Raw genomic sequence first — 27,761 nt, 5'->3', positions numbered from 1 at the left:
TGATTTTATATACCTGGATAACAGCTCTTTTGCTGTGTGAGACCAGTGAGTCTCTCCTAAAATTATATGTGAGACCAGTGAGTCTCTCCTAAAATTATATGTGAAAATTTGTCCTTTTGAGCATTTTTCTGAGGCAGATTTTCAAAGGAGTCCATGATCCAAAAAAGATTAATATGGGTACCTGAGCTAAATAGTAGGCAGATAATATTTATGGGAACTGTCTCAAGACTAATGATGGAAATGATCATATAGAAATGTTTAGAGCAGAAGCAAATTACAGAAAGGAGAATTGAGTCTCTAATCAGAGTGATAATAGTAAATGAATACAGTTGACAAGAAATCAAGATGGCAAACCTGAAATCAATGTTAGAATATTTAAAAATATTAAAATTAGTTTATATTTTGCTCCAAATTTAAATTGAAGAACATTAAAGAATGGCTGATAGAAGAGGCTGAGAAAAAGAATATTAGGCACACCGTTAAAATGTGTGGGAGTAAGTTCACGGGTTTTCTTGTGAACAGAATTCTGTACTCATTCTTGTACTTTCAACAAACTAACTGTAATTAAAACAGTATGATTTCTGTTTGTACTGTATCTGGCCCATAGATTCAACAGTAAATTTATATGCCCTTCAAATAAGAGGGAGAACCTTAATAACTTTATTGCTGACACCTGAGTCACTTTAGAGGCCAACCTTAACCAAGACGCTTTTGTGCATCATACATGAAAACAACTCTTCACGCTTACCACTCCACCTACACACCGATCTCTATTTCTGTTCATTATGTCTGTGAATTAAAAACAGAAACAACTTTTAGCAAATGGCTTGACTTCTGCAAAATTCTTAAATTCTAAATGAGATTTTAGCTATAACTCACCCAAAAATTCAGCATGTGAGTTCCGACAGTGAAGAAACATTGGTAATTTTGTTTGTTCCGACAGTTCAAACTGTTTTTCAAAATATCTGCACAGTGCAAAAAAAATTTCCTTAAAAATTTTTTTTAGCATGAGAAAAATAACTGTCAAATGATTTTTTTTAGTTAAAGGACTTTTATTCTCTAGAAATTATAGAACAGAAATAGTGAATTCACATTTAAAACATATCAGGCTTAGTTGAAGGCTTTTATAACACACAACTTCCTGAAAGAGATACAGTAGTCCTCCCTTATCCGAAGAGGATATGTTCCAAGACCCCTCGTGGGTGCCTGAAACCTCGGATAGTACCGAACACTACATGTACTATGTTTTTTCCTATATACTACATACCTATGATAAAGTTTAATTTATAAATTAAGCACAGTAAGAGATTAACAACAATAACTAATAATAAAGCAAAAAAAATTATAACAATATACTGTAATAAAAGTTACTATAAATTTTAGCAACCTCAGCATACAATTTTCTTTCTTTTCCTATTAAGTAGAGAACTTTCATCTTTTCACTTAAAAGAAGCACTTTACGGCTTCTTTGGCACATGGGAATTGCCAGCATCCCTACTCTTGCACTTTGCAGCCATTAAGTAAAATAAGAATTACCTGAACACAAGCACTGTGACACCACAACAATCGATCTGATGACCTAGACAGCTACTAAGTGACTAATGAGTGGGTCGTGTACACAGTGTGGATACACTGGACAAAGGGATGATTCACATCCCAAGCGGGATGGTGGGAGATTTCATCACGCTACTCAGAATGGCGCACAATTTAAAACTTATGAATTGGGGCCGGCCCCGTGGCTTAGTGGTGAAGTGCGTGCGCTCCACTGCTGGAGGCCTGGGTTCGGATCCTGGGCGCGCACCAAGGCACCGCTTCTCCGGCCACGCTGAGGCTGCGTCCCACATACAGCAACTAGAAGGATGTGCAGCTATGACACACAACTATCTACTGGGGCTTTGGGGAAAATAAATAAAATTATAAAACTTATGAATTGTTTATTTCTGGAATTTTCCATTTAATATTTTCAGATCGAGGTTGACCACAGGCAACTGAAAACCATGGAAAGTGAAACCATGTAAAGGAGGACTACTGTACTTCATTTTCTGGGATTACAAAATTATTTCAGAAATGTTTGTTAGTTTTTCCATTATAACTGCTGGGTAAAGCAGGTAGCACTTTACTATTGATCACTGGAAGTAAAGAGCTATAAGGTTTAAGTTTACAGCAATAGGGGCTATTTCCCCAAATAATTACTTTTACTAGCTTTCTGCCCAAATCCCAGGAGGTGAAGCGGACACCGTCCCACCACCTGAGGGATCCTTTCCCTGCAGTATGTGTTGGTGATGGAAAATACACCACCGGCCCCTTGCCGCCAGATCTCGCTGAGCCCCATCAGTGGGAGTCGCTTCACTCCAGTGAGAAGCCAAGCAAAGCTTCACATATACTCAATGTCTCCTATGTGATATTATTACTGCCACTGAGCAAAAAGAAAGAATCCCTTAAAAACTAAATGCAAGGATTTGTTAAATAGCACAAAAACTAAAATACTCTATTTTTCAGAAAAATGAAAATTACATGATAAAATGACAACCTTCAATATTTTAGAGTACTTTATAAAAAGTGCTTTTCAGGGACCAGCCCAGTGGTATAGTGGTTAAGTCTGAATGCTCCACTTCGGTGTCCCAGGGTTTGTGGGTTCAGATCCCGGGCATGGACCTACACACCACTTGTCAAGCCATGCTGTGGCAGCATCCCATATACAAAGTACAGAAAGACAGGCACAGATGTTAGCTCAGGGACCATCTTCCTCAAGCAAAAAGAGGAAGATGGACAACAGATGTTAGCTCAGGGCCAATCTTCCTCACCAAAAAAAAAAAAAAAAAGTGCTTTTCAAGTGCCATATGCCATTATCTCATCTGATCCTCAAAAAAGCCCTAGGACAGAACAAGAGCTGGTATCAGAGGGGTGCAGGACCTTGTCCGAGATCACAACACACAACATGACAACCTTGGAACCAGAACTCCAGTGCTCTTACTCCAAGTCCCAGCCAAAATGACCAAAAGCTGTGGCATTTCAGAGAAGCCTCCTCCTGGTCCCAGAGTATAATGACAATACCCAGAGGATATAACAGGGTGCGGTGTTCTGTATGTGGTTTCATTTCAGCACACTGTTCCCTCTCCTTCTCATTAATGGTCATGCAGTTTAAGTGAAACCGGGACTTGCAGACAATAGGTGTCTTATTTTCTTAAAGGGGTTTATCTCTTCTAGGCCCCCTGATTTGGGGGAACAATTTCTCTGTGTTTAACTTAAATCTCTTTTGCTCTATTTTCCCATATCTTGTCTCCTTGTAGTGCAGGACATCTTCCTGGAGTACCCCTTTGCACTCTTGAAAATGCTAAATTTTGAATTTAAAAATAGAAATGTACTTCTTAAAGAAATATTCTTCTGAAAGTTGGTGGTTTATGTCTTTATCACCCAATGTTTAGGTTTTTAAATCACCTTTCCAGATTCTGCTGGGCTAGAATAAATAAAAAAACTTTTAGTTAACAAAGTGCTGAAATTTCACAGTGTAGGAAATATTAATGAAAACTTGGAAGAAAAACGATTTTAATAATTACTACTAGGCACCCTTTCCATAATCTCAGAAGTAATTCAGATGTCAGCATCAAGTATGCTCCGGTCATTCCGTAGACTTGACTACGCATCTGGCTCCTGGCTACACAGAGCAGACCGTACTCTCCACTCTGTGTTCCCCGCTCTACACTGACAATTTTTTCATACACAATTCTATGTACAAAGCCACACAGCCAAGCCACAGATTTACAGATTCTAATGATCAGCATGGAAATAAGCCTTCCAATCACAGAGCAGGCAAAAGTACAATTTATGATGCCCAAGCAAGGTGTCTACAGAATTTTGCATAATTCGAGCAAAAGGTCCACGCGTTCAAGCTAGCTAGGTATCATAAGCCATACGGTAAAAAATTATTCCTAATGATACAAATTGAGGATAATTGGTACTTAACATCAAATGATTACTGTCTTTAAAGAAAGAAAACCCCACAATAGTAACTAGAAATAACAATGTGAGTTAAAAGACAGGAACTGGCGCCTATTAAGAGAATTCTCTGCTGCTTTTACTTATTTGTGATTGTTTTTAGTTCATAAATGAGAATCATTCTTTACTTGAGTTAGATTTGTTCACTTTAGCAAAGCTGTAATCTGCTTCTGATTGGATGATTGCTTCTTACACTTTCGGGTCAATAATAACCAAGGACAAGGGCTTGACAAGTTCAGCTTCAGAGCAGCAGTTGTTATTCATTAGGATGGAGGCGAATCCAGAGGACCCAAAGCATTACCCCACGACACCTTCACCCTCGGTGGCAGTCCCTCCTCTAAGCTGGTTGATGCCTCAACCACTCATCTGTGAGGTCCCCTAAATCCCCAAACGATTATTTTGAAATCTTGTCTGATTTTTTTTTTAAGACCTGCATGGTTTTAACATTTTAGAGCCCCAAGAAAAATGCCCAAAGCAAATTCCTCCCACTCAAGTGAACAGAGCTCTACCTTGCAACAAGGAAAGGAGTGTAGCACCAGGCCGAGAAACCGAAAACTCAGGGTGATAAATAAATGGCAAGCAATAGGATATACTGGAGCATATGACGAAGACATTTGGGGTAAAACTAATCCAGCCTGAGTTTGTTTTTCCAAAAGGGCCTGTCGCCTTTAAACATGCATTGTGTATCTGCTTTACCATGTCCCAAAGAGAAGAGTAAATGCCCCTAAGATAAGGATGCAACTTCCCACACATTGGCATTTCCTTAAGGATAAGCATTTCTCCCTAGGCTAGGATTTGATTGCTGCACTCATCCTGTGACCACCCAGCCGGAGACAACAGACCTGACACCAGCCACGCCCATTGAGACAGCAGACCTGCTACCAGCTGTGTCCATCAATAGCTATTCTGGCAGGGCAATCTGGCAGGGTGATCTTGTGGCTATTGTAAAAGGGACATTGCAATCATATGAGATACATGCTCTTTGACAGTATATAACCACTCTGTACACCTCACTTCTTTGGTGCCCTTCCTTCCTTAGGGAAGGAAGGCCCTGGGCTTTGGTCCTCAAAATAATAAACTCACCCCAATTTTGATTTATAGATTGATTATGGATTATTTACATCAACAAGGTTATGCAGAAAGGATCATCTTTCCATAAATCCATATCCTTTCCATAAATCAGGACTTTTCCTTGTTTTCATACTTTGCTTTGCTTTTTGCTCTTTAAAAAATACTTTTCAAAAACCCCAAACAAAAACTATAGCCAATATTTTTCTTTAGGATGGCTATATTTCTAAGAATAATACCCACAATTTATTGAGCACTTTCTCTGTGCCAGGCATAGGACTATGAGCTTTACATACCAGATATTAAGAAAGGTAAGTGGTATTTTTAGATTTTAAAGATGAGGAAATCTCACAAAGGGATATAGTCATCAAATGCCAGTTATGATTCAACTCAAAGCTCTGGTGATTCCAAAGATCTTACTTTTAACTCAGTGTTATATAAAGCCTTTACTCACCATTATTTTTCAGACACTATGTCTACTGCAAATTAGTTATTTTGTTTTGCCTCCTAATCCATTACACTTATCTTCTCTTCTCACACATCTCCTTTTTTCTGACTATGTTTTTACTTAAAAAACACAACAAAACTAAAACAAATCAAACACTGGTTGTTTCAGATGGTATAAAAGGGCAGACCAAAATCTAAATTCTTCCAAGAATAGGTCCAACAGTAAAAGCTGAATTATAGGCTTTTTATCCATGCTGCTCTACAGAAATCAAAAAGACCCTTCCCTCCTTATTAAAAATTCAAGGAACACTTATTGGGTACCGAACATGCTAGGAGTTCTGTGCTAGGTGCTATGGGAACTACAATACGAGTAGACTTGGTATGTGCCTTTGAAAAACTCACAGACATGGTTTGTTGTGGGAGGGGAAGGGGTAACACACACATACTGTCAGTACCATGTGAGAAGAGCTGAAATAAGTGCTGTGTGTGCAGAGAACAGGGGCTGTGTGCTCTCAGTACCTGCTGGGGACAGGGAGGGAGCAAAGGCAGAAGACACAGGTACTTGTTTCCTTAACGACAATCCAACTGTGATTACTACTGGTGTGTCATTTTTTTTACTATGTCATTTCATGTTTTACAATTAAAAAAAAATCTCAAACTGAACTGCTCATCTTTTCAAAATTTCTACCATACTTTAGTTCGTTGTTAGCTTTACCTGCTCTGCAAGAGACCAAGCTCACACCCCTACCTGACTCCCCCAGAAAGTTAGTCCTTCCCTCTGCTGTTCACATACCTTTTCAATAGCACTTTCCCACCTGTTTTAATTATTTATATCCTCTCTTGTCTATAAAGACATGAGAACTTAGTGTTATTCTTCTTTGCTTCACACTGAGGAAGCACTTGGTAATCATTTACTGAATGAATGGAGTTTGAACTCGCTAAATGAAGGATTAACACCTGGACAATTGGCATGTGTGTTAAAGCATAAACTATATCCTGCTATACATATTGTTTTATGTTCTGATTAAGATGATGGTGAAATATCCTCACAGCAGAAAAATAGAACTTATATTATCAATGTTTTCATTTAACACAACAAAACTGAGTTTAAAGTATTTAGGTTGCATTTTAGAATCAGTTTTAACTCATCTGGATGAAAAGTCATATGGGCAAGAAATCTTGGGGGACTATGCCACTGCCCTTGATTGTCACACCACACAGTCTGTTTGCCTCACGAGGCTCATCTTGGCCTAAAACAGACCCTAAAGTGGAGGAATTACGATCTGTGGGCTTAGCCTAAGAAACTGTGACAGACAACTGTTTTCCTATTTAAACGTGAATACGTGAACTTTTACGGTTAAGTGAGCTGACCTACATGATATTCAAGAGAGGTAAAGGGATTCAGTAATCCTACAGGTAAACATGTGAACATCTCTGAAAAACACAGCAAATAATATGCCAGTAACTAAACAGCTCTGGAAAGGTTATATACATGAGAGGCCTGAAGCAAAGAGTTCATAGAAGATTACTCTAACCCATCCTATGTCACTTGGCTATGGTCCTTCACACTCCAGGAATTCTGGAGCTTGAAGTCTAGGGTGTGACAAACTCACTAGTCAACCTACTCCTCATAAAAGCATTTTTAACTGGGCTGGACATACTGGGATTGTGTCTGTGTCGGGGCAGGGGAGTGGGGGAGGAGGTACACTTTGGCATGTATAATTTGAAAAAATCCTTTCAGGCGATCAAGTCACTGGCTTAATCAAGATCAGATGACAAAAAATGGTTAATTATTAAATATTATAATAGAGGTAGATGGTATCTTGAGAGAATTTGATCCAGACTCCTCCTTTGTGCATAAGAAAAACTAAGCAGGATGGAGGGTTGTTTCTTCTTAAATGGCTTTAGGGACAGATATTATACCTTACTCATATTTTTGTATACTGAGTTCCCAGCAGTTTCCGGCACATATTACTCTATAAATATTTGTTGAATGGATGAATAATTAATTAACTTCCTTTGGAAGCTCCTTCTAATGCTTTATCATCTTGATAATTAATACACTGTTTCTAAATTCAACAAAATGCTCATGTCTTAAATTAAGGCTATGACCTAATTTTTCTTTTCAGCCTGTAACACTGCCCCCCAGTGTGATGACAGGAGCTCCAGCTAAAAGCTGCAGGTAACGGGTTGAAGGAAGTCCCGAGGCTTGTGGGCTTCGGAATTTTCTCAGAAGCCATCACTCTCAACATGGCTCCTATGAAAAGATTCTCACGTTCCAAACTGACAATATCCAATGCCCAGCAAGAGTGAACTATGCTTTTCTAGCTTTGGTGATTGATCCTATAGTCTCTTTTTAATAACCCTTGCTCTTAAATCATACTCCCCACATTGAATTTAATTCATTTCACTGGAATGGTTCATGTATGAATGCATTTATTAAACAAAAAAACAACAAAAAAGTCTCCTTCATGTAAAACTCACTCTTATTTCTAACGTTAAAATCAAATTAGATGGTTAGTGAACTCGGGAACTATATGCTTCCATCCCTTATGAATTACATGCGAGTATGCACAGAATTTGTTTCACTTAACTTTTGATATATCGAAGGGGAAAACAAAAAATCCCGACGCTTAATCCAACTACATTCTAAACTGATAAAAGCAATTAAAAAATCACTCAAGATTTTACAATAATTCCTCAAGTCAACCGATTTCCTTACTTGAGCTGAGTATCTTTAGGACAAAACTGCAGTCGGTCAAAATCTTTAAAAGATAAAAAAGAATCAATAATTACTCATGGCTTGTACAGAACAAATCAATCATTTTCAAACAGTTACTCTAATGGGGCTAGGTTGCCACTTACCGAGTCCACATTCCCCTATTGCTACAACTTTCCCTTTGTTGTTTTCGGCAAGATTTAGCAACTCCCTTAGGTAAAGATCAGGGTTATTCTTTTCAAATTCATCACATCTTGTAGGATGACATCCAACTGTACTGAAAAACATATCTAGCACAAAATGTCTTAGGATTATTTTCAAAATACTTTTCCACACTTATTTTTAATATGCAAAAATGATAGAATATCAAATAATTTCAACTGGTTAATTTTTAACAATAGCCATAAACTTCAAACTACCAGAACTACATTAAGTTAATCACATAAGAATCTTTGGAATACCTTAACAAAGGACATGAATATGAAAACTGTCTTAACATACTGGTAAAAATAATTAATTCAGTTCTTTCTAAAGCTTGGTATTTACTGAGCCTTGTAGAATGGAAAATGAAACAATCTGTTGTAGAATGAAATGTCATAACCTAATTTTATCTTTTATATTCACTGTTCATGTGACTGTCTTATTTCACATATTTAATATAACAGTTAAAATGTATTCCTTCCCTTTAAAAAGGGTGACTTAAAGAGGTGGAAGGGGGATTTGTTTTTCTAATAAAAAATAAAGCTGACTTCTATGGAGGCCATACTTTGATAGCTTTAATTGTATGGAACACAAATATCAAGTTAAAAAGGGCTTCTGAGTGGCTTAAGGTACTTGCCCCTGAACCCTTTGGAGAGGTGTGGCGCCCTCCTTAGGCTCTCATGCAGATGTTTACATTCAAAAGGAGGCAGCTTTTAAAGCAGTGAGGACACGGGTACATGGAGAGAGTGGGAGATGGCTGACAATGGAGATTTGAGACCTTTTAAAAGCATCTGTTTGGGGATATAAAGTATGGAAGACAATATTCTTATATACCTCAACTGCTTCTGGAAAGATAGTTATTTTTATGGCCTTAATCACTAAAGTATCAGTGGTTCCTGAAATATGTATTTTAGGAAGATTTCCATAAAAATTAGCTTTTAATAAATAAATCAGTATTTTGAAAACTAACGTGAAATACCTAATTCTTCAGTGTCTAGCACATGAAGCATGCCAAAAAAAAAAAAAGGGGGTAAGTAAATGAATGCCAGATAAAGGGGGTATTTTATGTAACTAGGATTCTTTTGGGAACTAACTCCAAAACTTTATAGATTTTAAATAAATGCAAAAATGTATGAACATAAAGTGAGCATATAAGGAATTATAAACCATATTAGTACTTGCATTCCTGGGTCCTTGCACAGTGTCTGGTCTGCATGATAAATATTTAATAAATGATCTTTCACAGCTTAAGTTAAAAAAGAGCAAATAAAAAGCAACTCATATCTTAAACACATTACAATATACACACAAAAATTCTACATCATGAATTTTTCTTAGTGCCGTCGAGTCAACTCCAACTCCTGGTGACCCTGTGTACAGCAGAGCGGAACGCTGCCCGGTCTTTTAGCGCCATCCTCTCCCCTTCCAGTGCTATTATCAGACAATGCTCCACTGCTATTCACAGCATTTTCATAGCATCAGGAATATTTGAGGTTAAATAATATACCCGGTGAACTTAATTCTCATTAACTGAAATTTTAAAATAATCCTTACCAAGTACAATGAGAGGGTTTTATCAAGTATCTGATATACAAATGGGCACTTTGAATTTTTTCATCTTAATCATGTCCCATTGAAATCAGTCTATTTTCCTGTTGTTACTACAGTCATGATCCATTGTATTGTACCTGAGGCAGTTCTCAGACTTCTTCAAAATAACTTAATTCATATTTTTTTTTTGGTAAAAGTAATATGAGGATACCATTTGTTTGTGCCAAATGCAGTGCATCTTTACTGTCTTGTAGATTTCCACCTGTAATCATAAACTGAAACAGAAAGAAATAAAATAAGCCCATTTTAACAGGGTATCAACAAGTTTCCCAAATATGCTTTCCTGCTACTTTTTTCCAGAACGCTTTTCTCTCTTTGACTGTCACACATGTACCCTTCCTTTAAAATTCAGCTGAAAGATCACCTCCTATGTAGAGTGGTCCCTGACTACTCCCCCTCTTTCTACCTCCCCCACACTACACTCCTTCCTATTAAAATGTATTCACACATCTGGCTTTCCTACTAGACCCTGAGTTCCTTAAGGACAGAGATCATGTTATAAAAGCCTGAATAACTAAAGACCTCTGAATTTAGAATTCTGTTAATCTAAATTAGAGATTCAGTAGTGCTGATTAATTCAACAGTTTTCCAAGTGTGGTCCTGGAGCCCCCAGGGGATATGTGAGGTCAAAACTATTTTCCTAATAATACTAAGATGTTATTTGCCTTTTTTATTCTCATTCTGTCTCAAGTGTTCAATGAGGTATTTCAGAGGCTACAACAGATTGACTGCAGAAACAGATATGAAAGGTCAGCAGACTTCTATTAAGCCAGACATTAGAGAGATGTAAAAAAAAGTCAAACAATTCCACTCATGTCACTAAATCTTTCTGGTTTGGAAAACACTTATTTTTCATAAAAATATGCTATTTATGTTATATAATGGTTTACTGTTATTTTAGAATGAATTAATAAATAGATACTTTAAATTTTTCTGTTTTAATTTATAATACAGTATATATTGATAGCTAAAACCCACATAAACAGAAGCTCTTTGAGGTCCTCAATAATATTAAAGAATGTGATGGGATTCTGAGACCAAAAGTTTGAGAATCACTGGATTATTTAATGTATATTGGTGCATTCTTTGTAGGGAAATTTATGGCTCGTGGCAAAGCAGCATACTTCCACAGAAACAGCCATTAGAGTCCACCTGCAATCAGAACACCATCTTTGCTAATCGGATAAAAGGAAAATGTCACCAAAGGGCTATGTGCTGACAGTGACTACTGAGGCAGTGCTGCTTAAGTGCACATTCTTCTAAAGAAGCAATTTAAGCACACTGATGTATATTTTTTAAAGCATACTTCAAGAGTCTCACTGAGCTAAAATGAAGAATCCATTCTAGGTACACAGCTAAAGAGAAAACACATAAAACACAGGAGGAAGTGCAAATGATAAACAGACATTTTCATATAGCAACTTAAACTTCTAATATGACAGACACTGAATATCTATTCAGGGAACTGATAGCCATAATTAAATCCTCAACTGCCTGTAAAACATAGGATTATAAGATATTAACAAAAATATTGGGAAAACTTTATTGTTTACAAACAATACCTAATTCTTTAATGTAAGACCAAGTGCCTACATCCAGTATTTCAATTATGTAAAATAGTTTCTAATCAAGTCTACCTTTTAACTTTTCCATGTAGATGAAAAAATAAGGACATAATTTCCTCTCCCAGTTCACACTGATGATGATGATGATGGGATGATGGCAGCTTCCACCATAAACACAACAAAGGTTGTGTACTTTATGCCAGGTACAATACCCAGTGCCTTGCGTTCCATATTTTATTTCACCCTCACAAGGACTCTATTAATTGGGTCCTATTATCATTCTCGATTTATGGATGAGAAAACTGAAGTCTAGAGAGATGAAGGACCCCAGGTTATAAAGCTTTGAAGAATGACGCTGGGGCTGGAACCCAGGTTTGTGATGCCATAACTGTGCTTTTAATCACTAAAATATATCTGCAAGGTACTGAATTAAATTTCAATTTGGAACCACATCCAAGTAAATTTCATTTCAGTTCTGTCATTCCTAAATCCGTGTGTGTGTGTGTGTGTGTGTGTGTGTGTGTGTGTGTGTGACTACAAATGTTAAGATTAAACTATTCACGGCTGACACATGAAAATTTAGGAGCTTAGTATTTCAAAGTTTGCAAAAGAGCATTTTATAAAGTGTTTTACCAAGCAGAGAATGACCACATAATGAGAAACTAATGTTGTAACATTTATCCTTTCTCATTACTTATGAATAACTAATACAATTTTAGAGTTGGAGACTGCAGAACTCATGTGGTCAGCAGTGTCACTTTTTAAAACTAGGGTTATTCAACCTAGAAGCAGTAGCTACCAAATGTCCTGACACCACACTATGGAATTTAACCTTATTTCTTGTGTGCATGTGTGGGCTGGCTTGCTATTTTTAAAAAGTACTAATTAAAAGGAAATATCTATTCAAAGAGTTTGACACTGAGCTTGCTATTCATTTGCTGAGAACTCTCTAAAAAGTACTAGGAATTTTCCTGATAATCAAATTATTCCTGTAAAAATTAAAGTGTCCTCTCAGTTATTTGACATGGCATACCCAACTATAAAAGCTAAACTTAGTGACAGACACATGTCTTTTTGATGATTGCTTAATTCTAACAAATGCTAAATTATGTTATAAAATTCATTAAAAGTTGCCTCTTAAGAAGCCTGGTAATTCAAATAGGTTTTAAAAATTTTTTTCAAAGAGACTTTGCCATTTATGACATTTCTGATCCCACAGAACTACCCCATGAGGTTTGTGTCACTTAAACTGCCCTGGATAGAATATTTTGATATTTTAGTTCCTTAACTTGCTAATATCACATGTTGACAATACATATCCCCAAATGCCAAGTGTGGCATTAGCTCTTTTTCTTCTGTTCTGCAGTATTTTAACCAAAATTTAGTTTTTTAAAAAAATTTCAAGAGTAACAAAAACAAAATTTTAACCTACCTTTTTAACACCAATCTGGACAGCTCTCTCTATTACATCCTGTAAGTCATCTGTAAAAAACAAACCCCGCATTAAGAAAACCTGGTAAACAAAAATTTACTTATCTAATTTAATTATCCCTTCTTGAAAGAAAAATACATAGAAACAATCACATTTACCAAATCAAAGTCACATCGATACTATTTGATGAGTACTTATCATAAAATAAGAACAGAGCTAGCGATAACCTTAAAAAAAAAAAAAAAACCCATATAAGCCAACTTGATGAATAGTTATCCATTTAATTGTATTTTCATTCTCTTGACCAAAAGGTGGAAAGTGACAAAAAAAAGGAAGTTCAAAGCAAAGATGAATTTGCTCACTACAATTTAAGTCACTTGCCCTGAATTTGAAACTTATTAGTATTATATTTTTTTAAATAAAAAATAAACAATCATTAAGATTGTTTATTTCTACTAGGGCTTTTCAGAGTACATCTGCAATGCCTCCCAAAACATGATATAACATCTCTTTGTAGATTTCAGTTAATGCTGTATTTCTAAAATTACTATTCCCATTGAGAAAGGATAAATTTTATTTTCTCTGACAGTTGTTTTTTGCTTTTTCCCAAAATTCTCTGTTAAGTAACAATAAACTTTTCTGTGGAGATCAAGAGTGATTACTAAGCTCTGAGAGGCCTGAGGTAAATGGATAGCAAAATCAAACAATTATATCATACAAATAAATCCATTTATTAATTTCATATTTAAGTGTCACAGTAAATGTGATTAGAATTCAATTACTATTACTTCTAGAGTAGCTACAAAATTTCTTTTAGACAAAAAATATCAACTTAGTGAACTTACACTAAGTAGGGCAACCAGTTTTGCCAGATATCATAAACTAGAGTAATACTGACATTGATCACAATAAAACTTATTTCATGAACACAAGTATACAAACATACATACAGAGTCACAAAGCATAAAATCTATTAAACGCTACAAAGGCAAGAAAAGCAGAATGTAATTTATTCAATAGCCTGTAGTATATAAGTAACATCTTATAAAACATAAAACATCATCTCAACTTCTAAAGGAAGTAGAAAAGCTAAGTTTTGAGGTAAAACTTCTGAAGGCTAACATTTACTTTTCTTCTTTCAACATTCCTCATATTTAGAGAAGCTTTCACTTAGTATCACCTAGAAGCAAATAAGATTAGCTTCTGACTTAGCTTGTTGAAATGTGCAATTCTACATCATCCAGAACCACAAAAACAAATTTTCCTGTTGGCATTTACAGAATAACAAGTATAGTAATTTCCAGAGGCAATATTCAGACTAGTTTATTGGAGGAATTGTGCTTTCAAAAACCTGTCACCATCATTTCCTGCTTAGTCACCTCAGCTGACAAAACATGCCTTTTAAATGAACTTGATGTGATAAATATAAGCCATCGTGCTTCTGGCTAAGCTTCCCATCAGTCTTTGAGGTACTCCCATCTATTACCACCTACACTATACATATCTGGTCTCTTACAGGACTCGGATGGAAAGGGGAACAGGCAAGACAGGGAAGGTGGACAGCACTGCACCTCCTCCTTAATCACATTACCACTCTGCCACCCAGCTGAGAATGTTTTCAAAAGAACAGATATTATACTGATGTTCAACTGTATGTGATTTTTGACTTATTTGCCGTACAGTTCAACTGCTTAAAAGATTAATTAAACAATCAACTATTATTGGCTTTTATGTATATGGTTATTTAAACTTCCATGTTCAAGATCATAAACTTCTAGGGAAAACAAGGGCTTGAAAACACTTTGATATAATAGGTGCTTTATAAATGTTCATGATCATGGTTTACTAACATAGCTTCTACATGTTTCACTTTGTTCACAGTTTTATCCAAGATGATTAATAAATCCTTTAACATTTCAAATCTAAGTGTGGATTATGCTTTTCACGATCATCTCCTTGAAGCAGGAAATTTGTCTTCAGAGAGAAACTGTTTACCTTAATAAAAGGAACATTTACCTTGATGCTTTTGAACCCCCCTATAAATTCCTCTGAACATAGGATCTGTCAAGTTGATACCAATATCTGTGGAAAGCAAAACCAAAATGATTAATCATTAAGAGCCTCTATTTGAAACTCCTACTTTAAATAAAAGCTCCTGTTACTAAACTTTTCATTCACACCTTCATTCACACAAACAAAATCTAAGTGGCCTACTGCTTGACAATTACTGTGCTAGACACCTGGGATACACAGAGTAAGACACAATTCCTGCTCTCAAGAAACTCACTGCAGAATTGGGAAGGCAGACCCGCTGACAGACAATTAAGAAACATTACAAGTAGACCTGGCACTGTGGGACATAGAAGAGGAACACTCAACCTAGTCTGGTAGCTGGCCCAGAAAAGGCTTCCAGAAAGAAGGGATCCCTAAACTCAATCTTACAAGATGAGTTAGAGTTACCTAATAGAAGAGGGGAAATTGCAGACAGAGGAAGCAGCAGAAGCAAAGCATTCAGGGTGTGAAATATCACCGAGATTGTGGAGAGCTACAGGCCATTCTGGCTGCTGGAGAGAAGTGTAGGGAAGGAAGTGGCCAGAAAACGCCAGACTCAGCTATGTTACAGACACTTGTCTACAAAATACCAGATGCAACAAGAAGCACCGATGGCTTTTAAGCAGAGGAGTAAGGTTTGTATTCTGGACATCTCAACCTGGTGTCTTTGCAGAAGGTGGGATATGAAGGGGGCAAACGGAGTTAGGATATCTCCTTTGGAAACAGACAAGAGTTCACATTTGCAATGAAGAGAACCTGAATTAGGGTAATGCAAGTGAGACGCAGAGAGGGGAATAAATTATTTATTTCCTTTATTCACCAAATACTTATGAAGACCAATTCTGTGCCAAATACCAGGTAAGGAATTAGAAGATACAGAAATGAATATTTGGCTCCTGCCCGTCAGGAATTTATAGTTTATATGGGAACTACAAATATAATTTGTGATATAATAAACTAGACTGTAAGCAACACAAGGCAAGAAATGTTTATCTTCTTCATTGCTGTATCCCTAGAACCCAGCATAATTGTTGTCACACAGTAGGAGCCCTACAAGGATGACGAGACAAGCTTCACAGAAGAAAGCTAAAGCTTACAAGCTGATAAACGGAAAGGACATTCTGCATACAGATGTGTGTAGGTACACACTATACCTAGGAGACCAGAAGAAATTCACTGTGCCTGTAGAGCACAACGTGGTTCTCACTGGAGAGCAATTTTGCAGCCCTCTCTTCTAACCTCCCCCCTCCCCACACACACCACACTTAGCAATGTCTGTATTCATTTCTAGTTGTCACAACTGAGAGGAGTGCTACTGGCATCTAGGCATGAGGCCATGGATGCTGCTAAATATCCTACAATACACAGGATAGCCTCTCACAACAAAGAATTATCTGATCCCCAAAAAATCAAATGCTGTTCTGGATAAATCCTGCTGTAGAACATAAGGGAACAGGGGAAGGACAACATGTGAAGTCAGATTGTGATGGCTATGGGCAATAAAAATGCCTTCTTGATTTAAAATACACACCCTTTAGCCTCAGCACTAAGAGAATCTCCAAGTTCGTGGTGGGGGACAGTTGCCTGCCAAGAGACCCCCATATTATTTCTGCTGAGTTTCAGCTTCTTCTTGGTATATTTGCACTCTGATTTCTGCCAAGCTGGCCCTCAGTGAGCGGTGCTGCTTCAACATTAAGATAGGCCTTGAAAGATGAATGGGAGTTTGGATAATCCAAGAGATGGTGGGGAGAGTATTCCAGGCATTTGAAACAGCAAGAGAAAGGCACAAAGCAGAAAACTTTAAAGATATTTGGCAACGGCATATATGTCAATAGAAGGTAAGAGATGAATTCACAACTAGTACCCTTTTTAAAGGGCTACTAACACAAAAACACCATCGAATATTATAAATACAATATAGGGCTTCTGTGGAATGGCCCAGATCACAAGAAAACAGCATCCACTTTCTTTTCAAGTAAGGAAAGGAAATTAGATAGGGAAGGGGGCAGAGTGAGAAAGGAAACCCAGGGGAGAGAGGAGAGGCCTTTCTGCCTAGAATAATCCTTCACAGGGGCAGTCTACATTCACCCACCATTGATGATCATTAGGAGCACAGAAATGGGCTACATCTCTTCTAGCCCACTTCATTTCCCCTTTGTGCAGCAAAGAGATTAGAATTTTTCCAAAGCAATCTTTTACTAGAAAACAAAGTGAAAAACAAATGAAAATGAAAAGCAAGCAATTTAACAAGTAAACTTTATGACACTAATTTTAAAAGCGACTTGAAGATTAGTTTGGAGGTTCAGTTTATGAAGGCTTTCCATGTCCCTGTCTCAACCCTAACCAGAATGGATGCTAAATCGTTCTTCAAGGCAGACAGTGGCTGAGGCCAATTCCAGGTGACCCCACTTCCTGTTGGAACCTACCTCTTCCCAATGTGGATCGGTCCTTCAGGCCCTAAGTCACAGCGTACTTCAAAGATTTACAGTCAGGTGCCGCATAACAACATTTCGGTCAACAATGGACACGACAGTGGTCCCATCAGTACCATATAGTCTAGGTGTGTAGAAGGCTATATTATGTGGGTTTGTGTAAGTACACTCTATGATGTTTGTTCACATGACAAAATTGCCTAACAATGCATTTCTCAGAACGTACCCCCACCGTTAAGTAACAAGTGACTGTATCGTCAGCTTTGGACCCAGGTGAGCCTTGGGCTTTAAGATATCCTGCATTGATACAAAATCAACATACAAAAATCAGTTGCATTTCTGTACACTAACAACGAAGTAGCAGAAAGAGAAATTAAGAATACCATCCCATTTACAATTGCAACAAAAAGAATAAAATACCTAGGAATAAACTTGACCAAAGAGGTGAAAGATCTGTACACCGAAAACTATAAAACATTTCTGAAAGAAATTGAAGAAGACACAAAGAAATGGACAGATATTCCGTGCTCTTGGATTGGAAGAATTAACATAGTTAAGATGTCCATACTTCCTAAAGCCATCTATAGATTCAATGCAATCCCTATCAAAGTTCCAACAACATTTTTCACAGAAATAGAACAAAGAATCCTAAAATTTATATGGAACAACAAAAGACCCCGAATAGCTAAAGGAATCCTGAGAAAAAAGAACAAAGCTGGAGGTATCACACTACCTGATTTCAAAATATACTACAAAGCTATAGTAACCAAAACAGCATGGTACTGGCACAAAAACAGACACACAGATCAATGGAATAGAATCAAAAGCCCAGAAATAAACCCACACATCTATGGACAGCTAATCTTTGACAAAGGAGCCAAGAACATACAATGGGGAAAAGAAAGTCTCTTCAACAAATGGTGTTGGGAAAACTGGATAGCCATATGCAAAAATGAAAGTAGACCCTTACCTTACATCATACACAAAAATTAACTCCAAATGGATTAAAGACTTGAATGTAAGACCTGAAACTGTGAAACTTCTAGAAGAAAACATAGGCAGGACGCTCTTCGACATCGGTCTTAGCGACATCTTTTTCAAACACCACGCCTGACCGGGCAAGAGAAACAATAGAAAAATAAACAAATGGGACTACATCAAACTAAAAAGCTTCTGCACAGCAAAGGAAACCATCAACAAAACAAAAAGACAACCTAACAATTGGGAGAAGATATTTGCAAACCATACATCTGATAAGGCCTTAATCTCCAAAATATATAAAGAACTCATGCACCTCAACAACAAAAAAACTACCAACCCAATTAAAAAATGGGCAAAAGACCTGAACAGACATTTCTCCAAAGAAGATATACAGATGGCCAACAGACACATGAAAAGATGTTCAAAATCACTATCTATCAGGGAAATGCAAATCAAAACTACAATGAGATATCACCTCATGCCCGTCAGAATGGCTATAATTAACAAGACAGGAAACAACATGTGTTGGAGAGGATGTGGAGAGAAGGGAACTTTCATACACTGCTGGTGGGAGTGCAAACTGGTGCAGCCACTCTGGAAAACAGTATGGAGATTCCTCAAAATATCAAGGATAGAACTACCATATGATCCAGCTATTCCACTGCTGGGTATTTATCCAAAGAACTTGAAAACACCAATTTGTAAAGGTACATGCACCCCTGTGTTCATTGCAGAGTTATTCACAATAGCCAAGACTTGGAAGCAACCTAAGCGCCCATCAAGGGACGAATGCATAAAGAAGATGTGGTATATATACACAATGGAATACTACTCAGCCATAAGAAACGATGAAATCCAGCCATTTGTGACAACATGGATGGACATTGAGGGTATAATGCAAAGTGAAATAAGTCAGAGGGAGAAGGTCAAATACCGTATGATTTCCTTCATTAAGTAGTAGATAATAACAACAATAAACAAACACATAGGGACAGAGATTGGATTGGGGGTTACCAGAGAGGAAGGGGTGAGGGAGGAGGGTGAAAGGGATAATTTGGTACATGTGTGTGGTGATGGGTTGTAATTAGTATTTGGGTGGTGAACATGATGTAATCTATGCAGAAATAGAAGTACAATGATGTACACCTGAAATTAAAAAAAAAAAGATATCCTGCATTGGCTCAGCCACCAATTTCTGCCCTTTTCTGCAAGAATCTCTTGTGACTTATAGCCCTGTTCTTTTACGGTTTGCCTGAAGTGTATTCCTCACCCACTTCTTAGAGCTGCTTTCTATCGTTTGATGAATAGGCTGCTTCACCTTAGGTTTGGTGAATGGGTTCAGAACATGCCACCCCAAAATACACTGCTTTGGCATACTGGTTATTTTGAGCGGAAGGTACTTGAGAAACAGCAGACGCAGGAAAAGCTCTCTGATCTCCCCCTTTCTACCTAAAAGCAGGTCATAAAATCTCCCACAAGAAAAGGACCCTCCCTATACCAGGAAGAGAACAACATTCTTATCACCAGAGACTGGGAGTCAAAGTCAAAATAGGTCTGTACAAACAAACCCAAAATAACCCTTATCTTCCATTAGTTTCCCCATACATTTCCTAGTCACTGTCCCACAAGTTACACAATTTAAGCCCCTTTGTCTTATCGCATTCCCACTGAAGCTTTTGTTACGCTTTTGCGCCTAACAGCTTCATTTTCCTTTTGAAGACTCCCACGGACACACACAAAAAAATTGTATGCTTTTCTCCTGTTAATCTGCCCCACGTCAGTTTAACTCTTACGCCCAGCCACAGAACCTAAGACGGTAGGAGGAGGAAGTTGGTCCTCCCCTACAGAGGCAAATATATTCTTTCTCTGGACTCTGTAATTCACTTCCGTTTCCTGTAAGAAGTTCTCCTCTCTCCTATACTGGATGGTCTCTGGGCCTTCTGCTCCCCACCCACCCATTCACCAGCAAACACCTGCAGGGTGATTAAGATAATCAGCAAGTCAATAAAGAAGGGTCAAAGAAAAGTTCAAACTGACCATCAAAAAATATTCAATCTAGGGCCGGCCCCGTGGTTTAGTGGTTAAGTGCGCGCGCTCTGCTGCTGGTGGCCCTGGTTCGGATTCCCGGCGTGCACCAACGCACCGCTTCTCCGGCCATGCCGAGGCCGCGTCCCACATACAGCAACTAGAAGGATGTGCAGCTATGGCATACAACTATCTACTGGGGCGTTGGGGGAAAAAATAAATAAATAAATAAAATTATTAAAAAAAATAATAATAATATTCAATCTGTGAGCAAGTTCCAAGAAATACAATAAAATGGGGGAACTGTAGTTATGGAAAGAGAATGGGCTTTGGAGTAAGAATTCCTGGCATTATGACTAATTAGCTGAAAGATCTTAGGCAAATCAGTAGGCCTTCTGAGCCTCAGTTTCCTCACTAGTAGGGTGGGCATAAAATTTCTCCTTCCAGGGATGAAATGTGGCTCAAACTGGAAAATGAATGTGAACGCATTTTGCAAATTAAAAGCCTTATTAAATGTAATTATTGTTATTATAGTAAGCACAGTATAAATTCTGTGACATGCCAACAACAAAAGAAATTTTAGTCAACATTAGCTATACTGTCATATACCACCTTAAGTGGTTAACAGTCCCAATCCAAGACTGATTAAATAACCAAATGTAAGTCAATCTGTTTATATTTAAGACTCACAATGCAATTACAAAAAAAAGGAAAATAAAGTCAAAATCCTATTTAACTTGTTCAAAAGGTCCTAATCTATAATAAGGCATAGTATCTTTAAAATTAAAAAGTTCCTATCAGAAGTATGTCTGTTGGCAACAAACTCAATACAAGTACACAAATACTGTACAAAAATCAATTTCTAGCTTGAAACAGCTTGAAAAACTAAGAAAGTGAGAGATAAGGGTGAGAGAGCATGACAAGAAGAAAAAAAGGCAAAATGGAAAATTACCACTCCTGGGGCCAGCCTGGTGGTGTAGAGGTTAAGTTTGTGCACTCTGCTTCCGAGGCCCAGGGTTCGCAGGTTCGGATCCCAGGCGGGGACCTACGCACCACTCACCAGGTCATGCTGTGGCAGCATCCCATACATAAAATAGAGGAAGATGGGCACAAATGTTAGCCCAGGGCCAATCTTCCTCAGCAAAAAGAAGAAGACTGGCAACAGATGTTAGCTCATGGCCAACCTCCTTCACCAAAAAAAAAAAAAAAAAAACAGAAAAACAAAGAAAATTACCACTTCTGATTGGGGGGAACATTGAGAGATTCACACATTTAGTGGCATGTCACTTTATAAGGATCAGTAATGTTTCTCTTCCATTAATTTTTTTCCTTAACTAGCTGGCTTTAAAAGCAGTATCTGCTTTACTGCCAAAAATTCCTTCCAGTATTAATGAGTTTTATTTTTCAAAACAAGAGTGGAAAACTGTTTGCTACCAAAAGAAAACCACATCTCCAAACTGATGCCTCCCTGTTTGGGCTCAGGGAATCATGTCATCTCACTGTCACCTATGATCTAGGGATACTAAAGGACAGTAAATAGGGCATTTAAAATTGTTTTAGATTTGCTTAGCCTTTAGATATAACTTCAAGTTTACAGGAAATACAGATTAGGGAACAAGCTAGACACCACCACATAGCAAACAGACAAGTCCAGAAGACAGGACTTCTGTGCGACAATCAGCCAAGTTGCTTCTGCAAGAGAGTGCCATGAAAAAGAAATGTGCTAGATCAAGGGGTTGGCAAGCTATGGCCCACAGGCCATCACTCATTTTTGTTTGTCCCTGAACTAAGAATGGTTTTATATTTTTAAACAGTTGAAAAAAATCAAAAGAAGAACAGTATTTCGTGACATGTAAAAATCATAAGAAATTTAAGTTTCAGTATCCAAAGTTTTATTGGAACATGGCCACACCCATTTGTCTACATAGTGTCTACGGCTGCTTTTGAGTGACAAGGTCAGAGTTGAGTAGTTGCAATAGACATTATATGTCCTGCAAAATAAAAAATATGTACTATATGGGTCTTTAAGGAAGAAGTTGGCCAACCTCTGCGCTAGATTAAAAAACTTAAGGGACACCCAAATGCATGCCTCTGGAGTGGATACTGGTTTGGACATGACCACCTTATAAAAGAGGCTCCAAAGAGATCCCTCACCTCTTCCACACGTGAGGACACAGCGAGAAGGCGCCAGCTGTGACAGGAAGCAGGTCCTCACCAGAACGCAACCATGCTGGCGCCTTGATCTGGGATTTCTCAGAACTGTGAGACATAAATTTCTGTTATTTATAAACTAGCCAGTCTGAGGTATTTTGTTATAGCAGCCCAAATATATAGATACAGAAAATCTCTGGCACCACGACCAAGCAGGTGGATTTTATCTCCTAATCTCTCAAACCTGTGCACTCTTTTCCATCTCCACCATTACCATAACACTCTAAGCAACCGACTCCTGCCTGAACGCCACTCTGGCCCCTTCAATTCTGTTCTCCTCCTGACCCAAGGTTTCTTTTCATTCGTAAATCAGATCATGATACTCTTTAACTGGACCCCTGCTACTCTTAGGACAAAAGCCAAAGTCCTTAACGTGGTATGATCTTGGCTCTGCTGATCTTTCTAGCTCATTCTGTACTATTCCCCCTCCTCCCTCAGACCCTTTCCCATTCCTCTCTGCTCCAGACCCACCGGTCTTCCTTCAGTTCCTAAAAAGTACCACGCACCCTCTTGCCACAGGATGTTTGCACGGGCTGTTCTGTCCAGAACCTTCTCCCTGCCTTTCTTTGCCTACTTAATTCTTAATCTTCTTTCAGAGCTCAGCCCAAGTGTCACTTCCTCAAGGAAACCTTTTCAGACCTCCCAGTCTAAGTTTTGTTCCTCACCAAACGCCCAGAGAACCATGTTCCTTTTCCTCAGTGCCCTCTTCTCTGTAACTGTCGTAAACAGTCTTTGGTGCACTTATGAGGCTGTCTTTCTCCACCACTAGACTGTGACTTAGTTTCTGCCCATCAGATTCCTAGCATTTAGCACACTGGGTGGCACACAGTACAGATTCAGTATATATTGGCAGAATGAATGAATAACTAGGTTGCCCAAGGGAATCCAAGACAAAGAATAGGAAATAAGGTCCAGTCCCTAGGGAAATGGAATTTGTACAGAAGAGATGGCCAGAAGCCCCAACCAGCCTGCTTGTGGGGACACAGGGCAGGATCAGAATCCTGTGAAAAGAACACAGCTATAGATAAATCTTAGGTACCTAAGCCCCCGGAGCTGGATGGCCCCAAGAGGTAGTTATGTTTCTAATTACTGCTGGCTGCTCTCTCACTGGCTCATTCAGCGGGGGCTGGGAGGGGGGGTGAGGCACAGAGACTGCTAGGATAGGAATCATCTACAGCTGTGCTTCTCAAACTAGGGGTGTTCCAGAGAGTATGTAACACCTTGAGATTTCCATTTTACTTCAGAAGATTTAGGGGATAAAATATCTTTTTAATTTAAAAAGACATTATATTATTTCAAAGATAAATACAAGACATCCAAAGAAGTTCTGTAAATGCATCAAGATTTACACACCACTGCTGCCACCCCTACCACTCCTGAGGTATATACTTCACTCCATGTCCTTAAGTGAACTTTGGTTGGTGAGTTTTAGAGCACTGATGGGCCAGCTTTGAAAAGGAAGGTTCTACTGCATCCCAAATCCCATTACTTTGCAATGGTTAAGTATAGATTCTTATTGCTATTCAGATTGAGAATAGAATCACCTTGGTATGATACTCAGATAAAGTCACAGAAACTAGTCTCAAGGAATAACGCAGGACACAATGTTGAAGTGTCCTCTAAGAGGGTGCAATGTTTCCCATTAAGCACAAATAGTTCTGCTTCCCCCCCTTCCCCATATTAGAAAAATTGGGTGTAGTTTCTAAGGGGCAGCCGTTTGTTATGCAACAATAGAAGGGGGAAATGTAGAAGGATTACAACCTCGGGATAGTCAGCTGTCCTAAATCAAAATCTAAGGCTGCTCTTATAGCAGTGGTTTCATTTTTCATGCAATTGTTCCATATAAAGCTTATTCCAATCTTTCATGGGTCTAATATGGTATTTTCCAAAGTACTGTTCCTAATTCATTATAGGCAGAAATTTTTAAATGATATAGAATAAAACATTAACTATCAGAGTAAGTCACATAACAAAGATGGAATGTATAGTATGATTCCATTTTTGTTAGAAGAAAGAAAAAAATCTGGTATGTTTGTGTGTTTTTATGATTCCATATAAATCTATTCAAAAATTAGGGAAGAACTAGGGCCGGCCCGGTAGCACAGCAGTTAAGTTTGCGCGCTCTGCTTTGGCGGCCCGGGATTCGCAGGTTTGGATCCCAGGCATGGACCGATGCACCACTTGTCAAGCCATGCTATGGCGGTGTCCCACATATAAAGTAGAAGAAGACGGGTATAGATGTTAGTCCAGGGCCAATCTTCCTCAGCAAAAGAGGAGGATGGGCAATGGATGTTAGCTCAGGGCTAATCTTCCTCACACACACACACATAAAAAAACAATAGGGAAGGGTATACTTTAAACTTTTAACACTGGTTACCTCAAGAGAGTGGAAATGAAGGAGATCATACAGTAAAAAATTTATTCCTATTAAACCCACCTCCTTTAAGAAGTTTTTTCTAGCTTATCTGGTTCAGATTCCTTCATCAATTTTCTTACCACCTTCGTACTAAAACTACAAATATTCTTTTACCCACTAATTCACATTTCCATTGCATAGTCACTGTACTAGGACCCTGGAAAACAAAGATAAATACCATTGAGTATCTGCCTTAAAATAGTGTGGTCTAGTGGGAAAGGCAGATACATAAATGTTTAATTATAAAATACTGTGGTAAAGGTAGAGTTAACAAGTAAAAATCAACCAGGTAAGAGGGTGGTCGATAGGACATTAGAGGCAGAGGGGACATTATGGCCCCAAACTGCCACTCTAAAAACCTTGTCAGAAGGAAGAAACAGCACATCCAAGTGTTTACAGAGCATAAAAGGGATGAGGCTGGAAAACTGAACAGGACCAGACCACAGAAAGGCTTTGTATGCTATGTTAAGGCACTTCAGCTATCCTGAGAACAGTAACTGAAAGATTTGAAGCAGAAGAAAAAGTAGTTGATTTGATTTTTGTAGAGATCACTCTGGAGGCTATGCAGAGGATGGACTCAGGGAGACATGACTTGAGGTAGGGATTTAGTTTTATAACACAAACACATACCTTTTCAAAAAATCAGTGTCTTTTCTTTGTGGGGTGTTGCATGGCTCTAACCTCATCTCCCCCATCAATTATATCACAGATTGGAGTGGAGAGGCTGAGAAATACCACACCTGGAAAGTGTCTACGACCTTTGAAGGCCTACCCCCAGCCCCACCCCAGGCTCTCCCACAGTATTTTTTTTATTTTTATTATTTTTTTTAATTTTATTTATTTATTTTTCCCCCAAAGTCCCAGTAGATAGTTGTATGTCACAGTTGCACATCCTTCTAGTTGCTGTATGTGGGACGCAGCCTCAGCATGGCCGGAGAAGTGGTGCGTCGGTGCGCGCCCGGGATCCGAACCCAGGCCGCCAGCAGCGGAGCGGAAGCACTCAACCGCTAAGCCACGGGGCCGGCCCCTCCCACAGTATTTTTTAAACCTCTTTTGTGGCACTTAACACATTCTCCCCTGCATTTGCTTTGACTGTCCATAAGTCTGACTGTGCATCCCCCTCCAGTCTGAAAACTAACTGCACCACTAGACTTTTTTTTTTTAATAGTTCCTCACACTTAGCACAATGTCTTTGGAAAAATACTGCTTAAGAAACCTCTCAGATCTAAATTTATAATCCTAACCTGTCTCCTGAGTGCCAGACTACATCTCCAATTGCCCCGTAAACGTTTCCACCTGGATGTCCTCTAAGACTCAACCGAATCCAAACGGATCCCACTGTATCTCCCACCCACTGCCAAACTAATCATGCTTCCGTTCCATATTTAGGTTTTATCCCAACTCTGAGTCATCTTTGTTCACTCTCCCTTACGTGCCATAAACACTCAGCTGCTACATGCCGCGTATGCACATCTCTTCCATTTCTCTCTCCCTTTTCCACTGCCCTAGTTCAAACTCCGAAATGCTTCCCTGCCTCTCCCTATCCCCCACCAAATCTACATAATAGCTATCAGGAGTACCTTACTAAAGCAGAGAGATGATCACTGTCATTTCCCACCTTCAAGTCTCTGGAAACTCCACAAAGACAAGGATCATGCCCAGCTTTACCCACTGCTGTATCCCACAGCCCAAAGTTCCCGGTACGTAACTGGCACCCAATGATTTACTTAATGAATGCTCCCTGTCAAAAGCCTTCAGCTCCACTCTATACACAGGAAAACTAAACTCAGCAAGACATTCGAGTCCCAAGTTACCCTTCCAGTCCTAGCTCTTACAATGTCCCCCAGATTTTCCTAAGTGCCTGGTACTAAGTATTCTTACTCCTTTGGTTCCTGTCGCATTTTCCCTCTCATTCTACGATACTGAATGGATCACTGTACTTGTCAAGTAATAGAACTTGTTTTTCTCCTCGCTATTTGTGTCCTCCAGTTTCTCCACCAGATGGTGATGCCAGCAGGGCAGGGACCGGGTCTTTGTGCCCTGTGTTCCCAGGCCAGTGCCTGGCCCACCACAGGCTCAGTAACTGTGATATGACCGCACGAATGAGTGAGTGAACGGGTCCCTCGAAGCCGTCATCCTTTCGGCCAGGGAGAGGGGAAGGGGCGGGAGCGGCATGCGGGATGAAGGGGAATACAGTGACTGGCCTGTTTTTGTTTTGTTTTGTTTTTGGTAGTTTTGCTTCCTTTTCCTCTTTACTGAATAGAACACATATGCCGAAAAGAGCATAAATCATAACCGTACAGCTCGTGAATTTTCACAAATAAGCACACCCGTGAAGCCAGTACCTAGGCGGAGAACCAGAACATCACCAGCACGCAGCAGCCCCCCCGCGCCCTCTTCCACTGAGTGCCCTTTCGACCTTCAAAAAGGCAGAGAGCTCGAGTCCTGGGCCCTCGGGCCGCGGCGAGCGACGCCTGGGAACAATCAGACAGGCCCAGGAACTGGGGAGCAACGCTTACCAACGAACTTAAAGCGACTCATGCCTACGATCCCGGCTCCTTCACGGCGGAAGCGGAAGTGGCCGCAGTTGCCCCCGCCCTTCCGG

General features: G+C 38.9%; 1 protein-coding gene across 4 annotated transcripts in view; it reads right to left on the bottom strand.

Annotated features, from left to right (window-relative positions):
- TATDN1 (TatD DNase domain containing 1) overlaps positions 1–27,748 on the bottom strand; it is a 41,595-nt gene extending 13,847 nt beyond the window's left edge. Inside the window, exons 1-8 of one of the 4 annotated variants that reach the window (XR_015555963.1) lie at positions 27,676–27,748; positions 15,056–15,121; positions 13,040–13,089; positions 10,194–10,257; positions 8,377–8,520; positions 8,234–8,276; positions 880–965; positions 749–789 (exon numbers count right to left, since the gene is read on the bottom strand). Coding sequence is in view for 3 of the 4 variants with exons in the window: in XM_004431082.2 (XP_004431139.2) it covers positions 749–789; positions 880–965; positions 8,234–8,276; positions 8,377–8,520; positions 10,194–10,257; positions 13,040–13,089; positions 15,056–15,121; positions 27,676–27,697 (516 nt within the window). In the remaining variant the exon portion in view is untranslated. Of the gene's footprint in view, positions 1–748; positions 790–879; positions 966–8,233; positions 8,277–8,376; positions 8,521–10,193; positions 10,258–13,039; positions 13,090–15,055; positions 15,122–17,183; positions 17,290–20,541; positions 20,723–27,675 lie in introns of those variants that run through there. The other 3 variants (XM_004431082.2, XM_087447472.1, XM_014787978.2) reach the window with 3 other exon arrangements.
- Positions 27,749–27,761: the final 13 nt, after the last annotated feature.

This window comes from Ceratotherium simum, chromosome 23, assembly GCF_057802395.1.
Source record: "Ceratotherium simum simum isolate JZ-2026a chromosome 23, ASM5780239v1, whole genome shotgun sequence".
Lineage (NCBI taxonomy): Eukaryota > Metazoa > Chordata > Mammalia > Perissodactyla > Rhinocerotidae > Ceratotherium > Ceratotherium simum.
The sequence above is the reverse complement of the archived record's forward strand: the minus strand, read 5'-3'. Positions and strand labels throughout refer to the sequence as shown.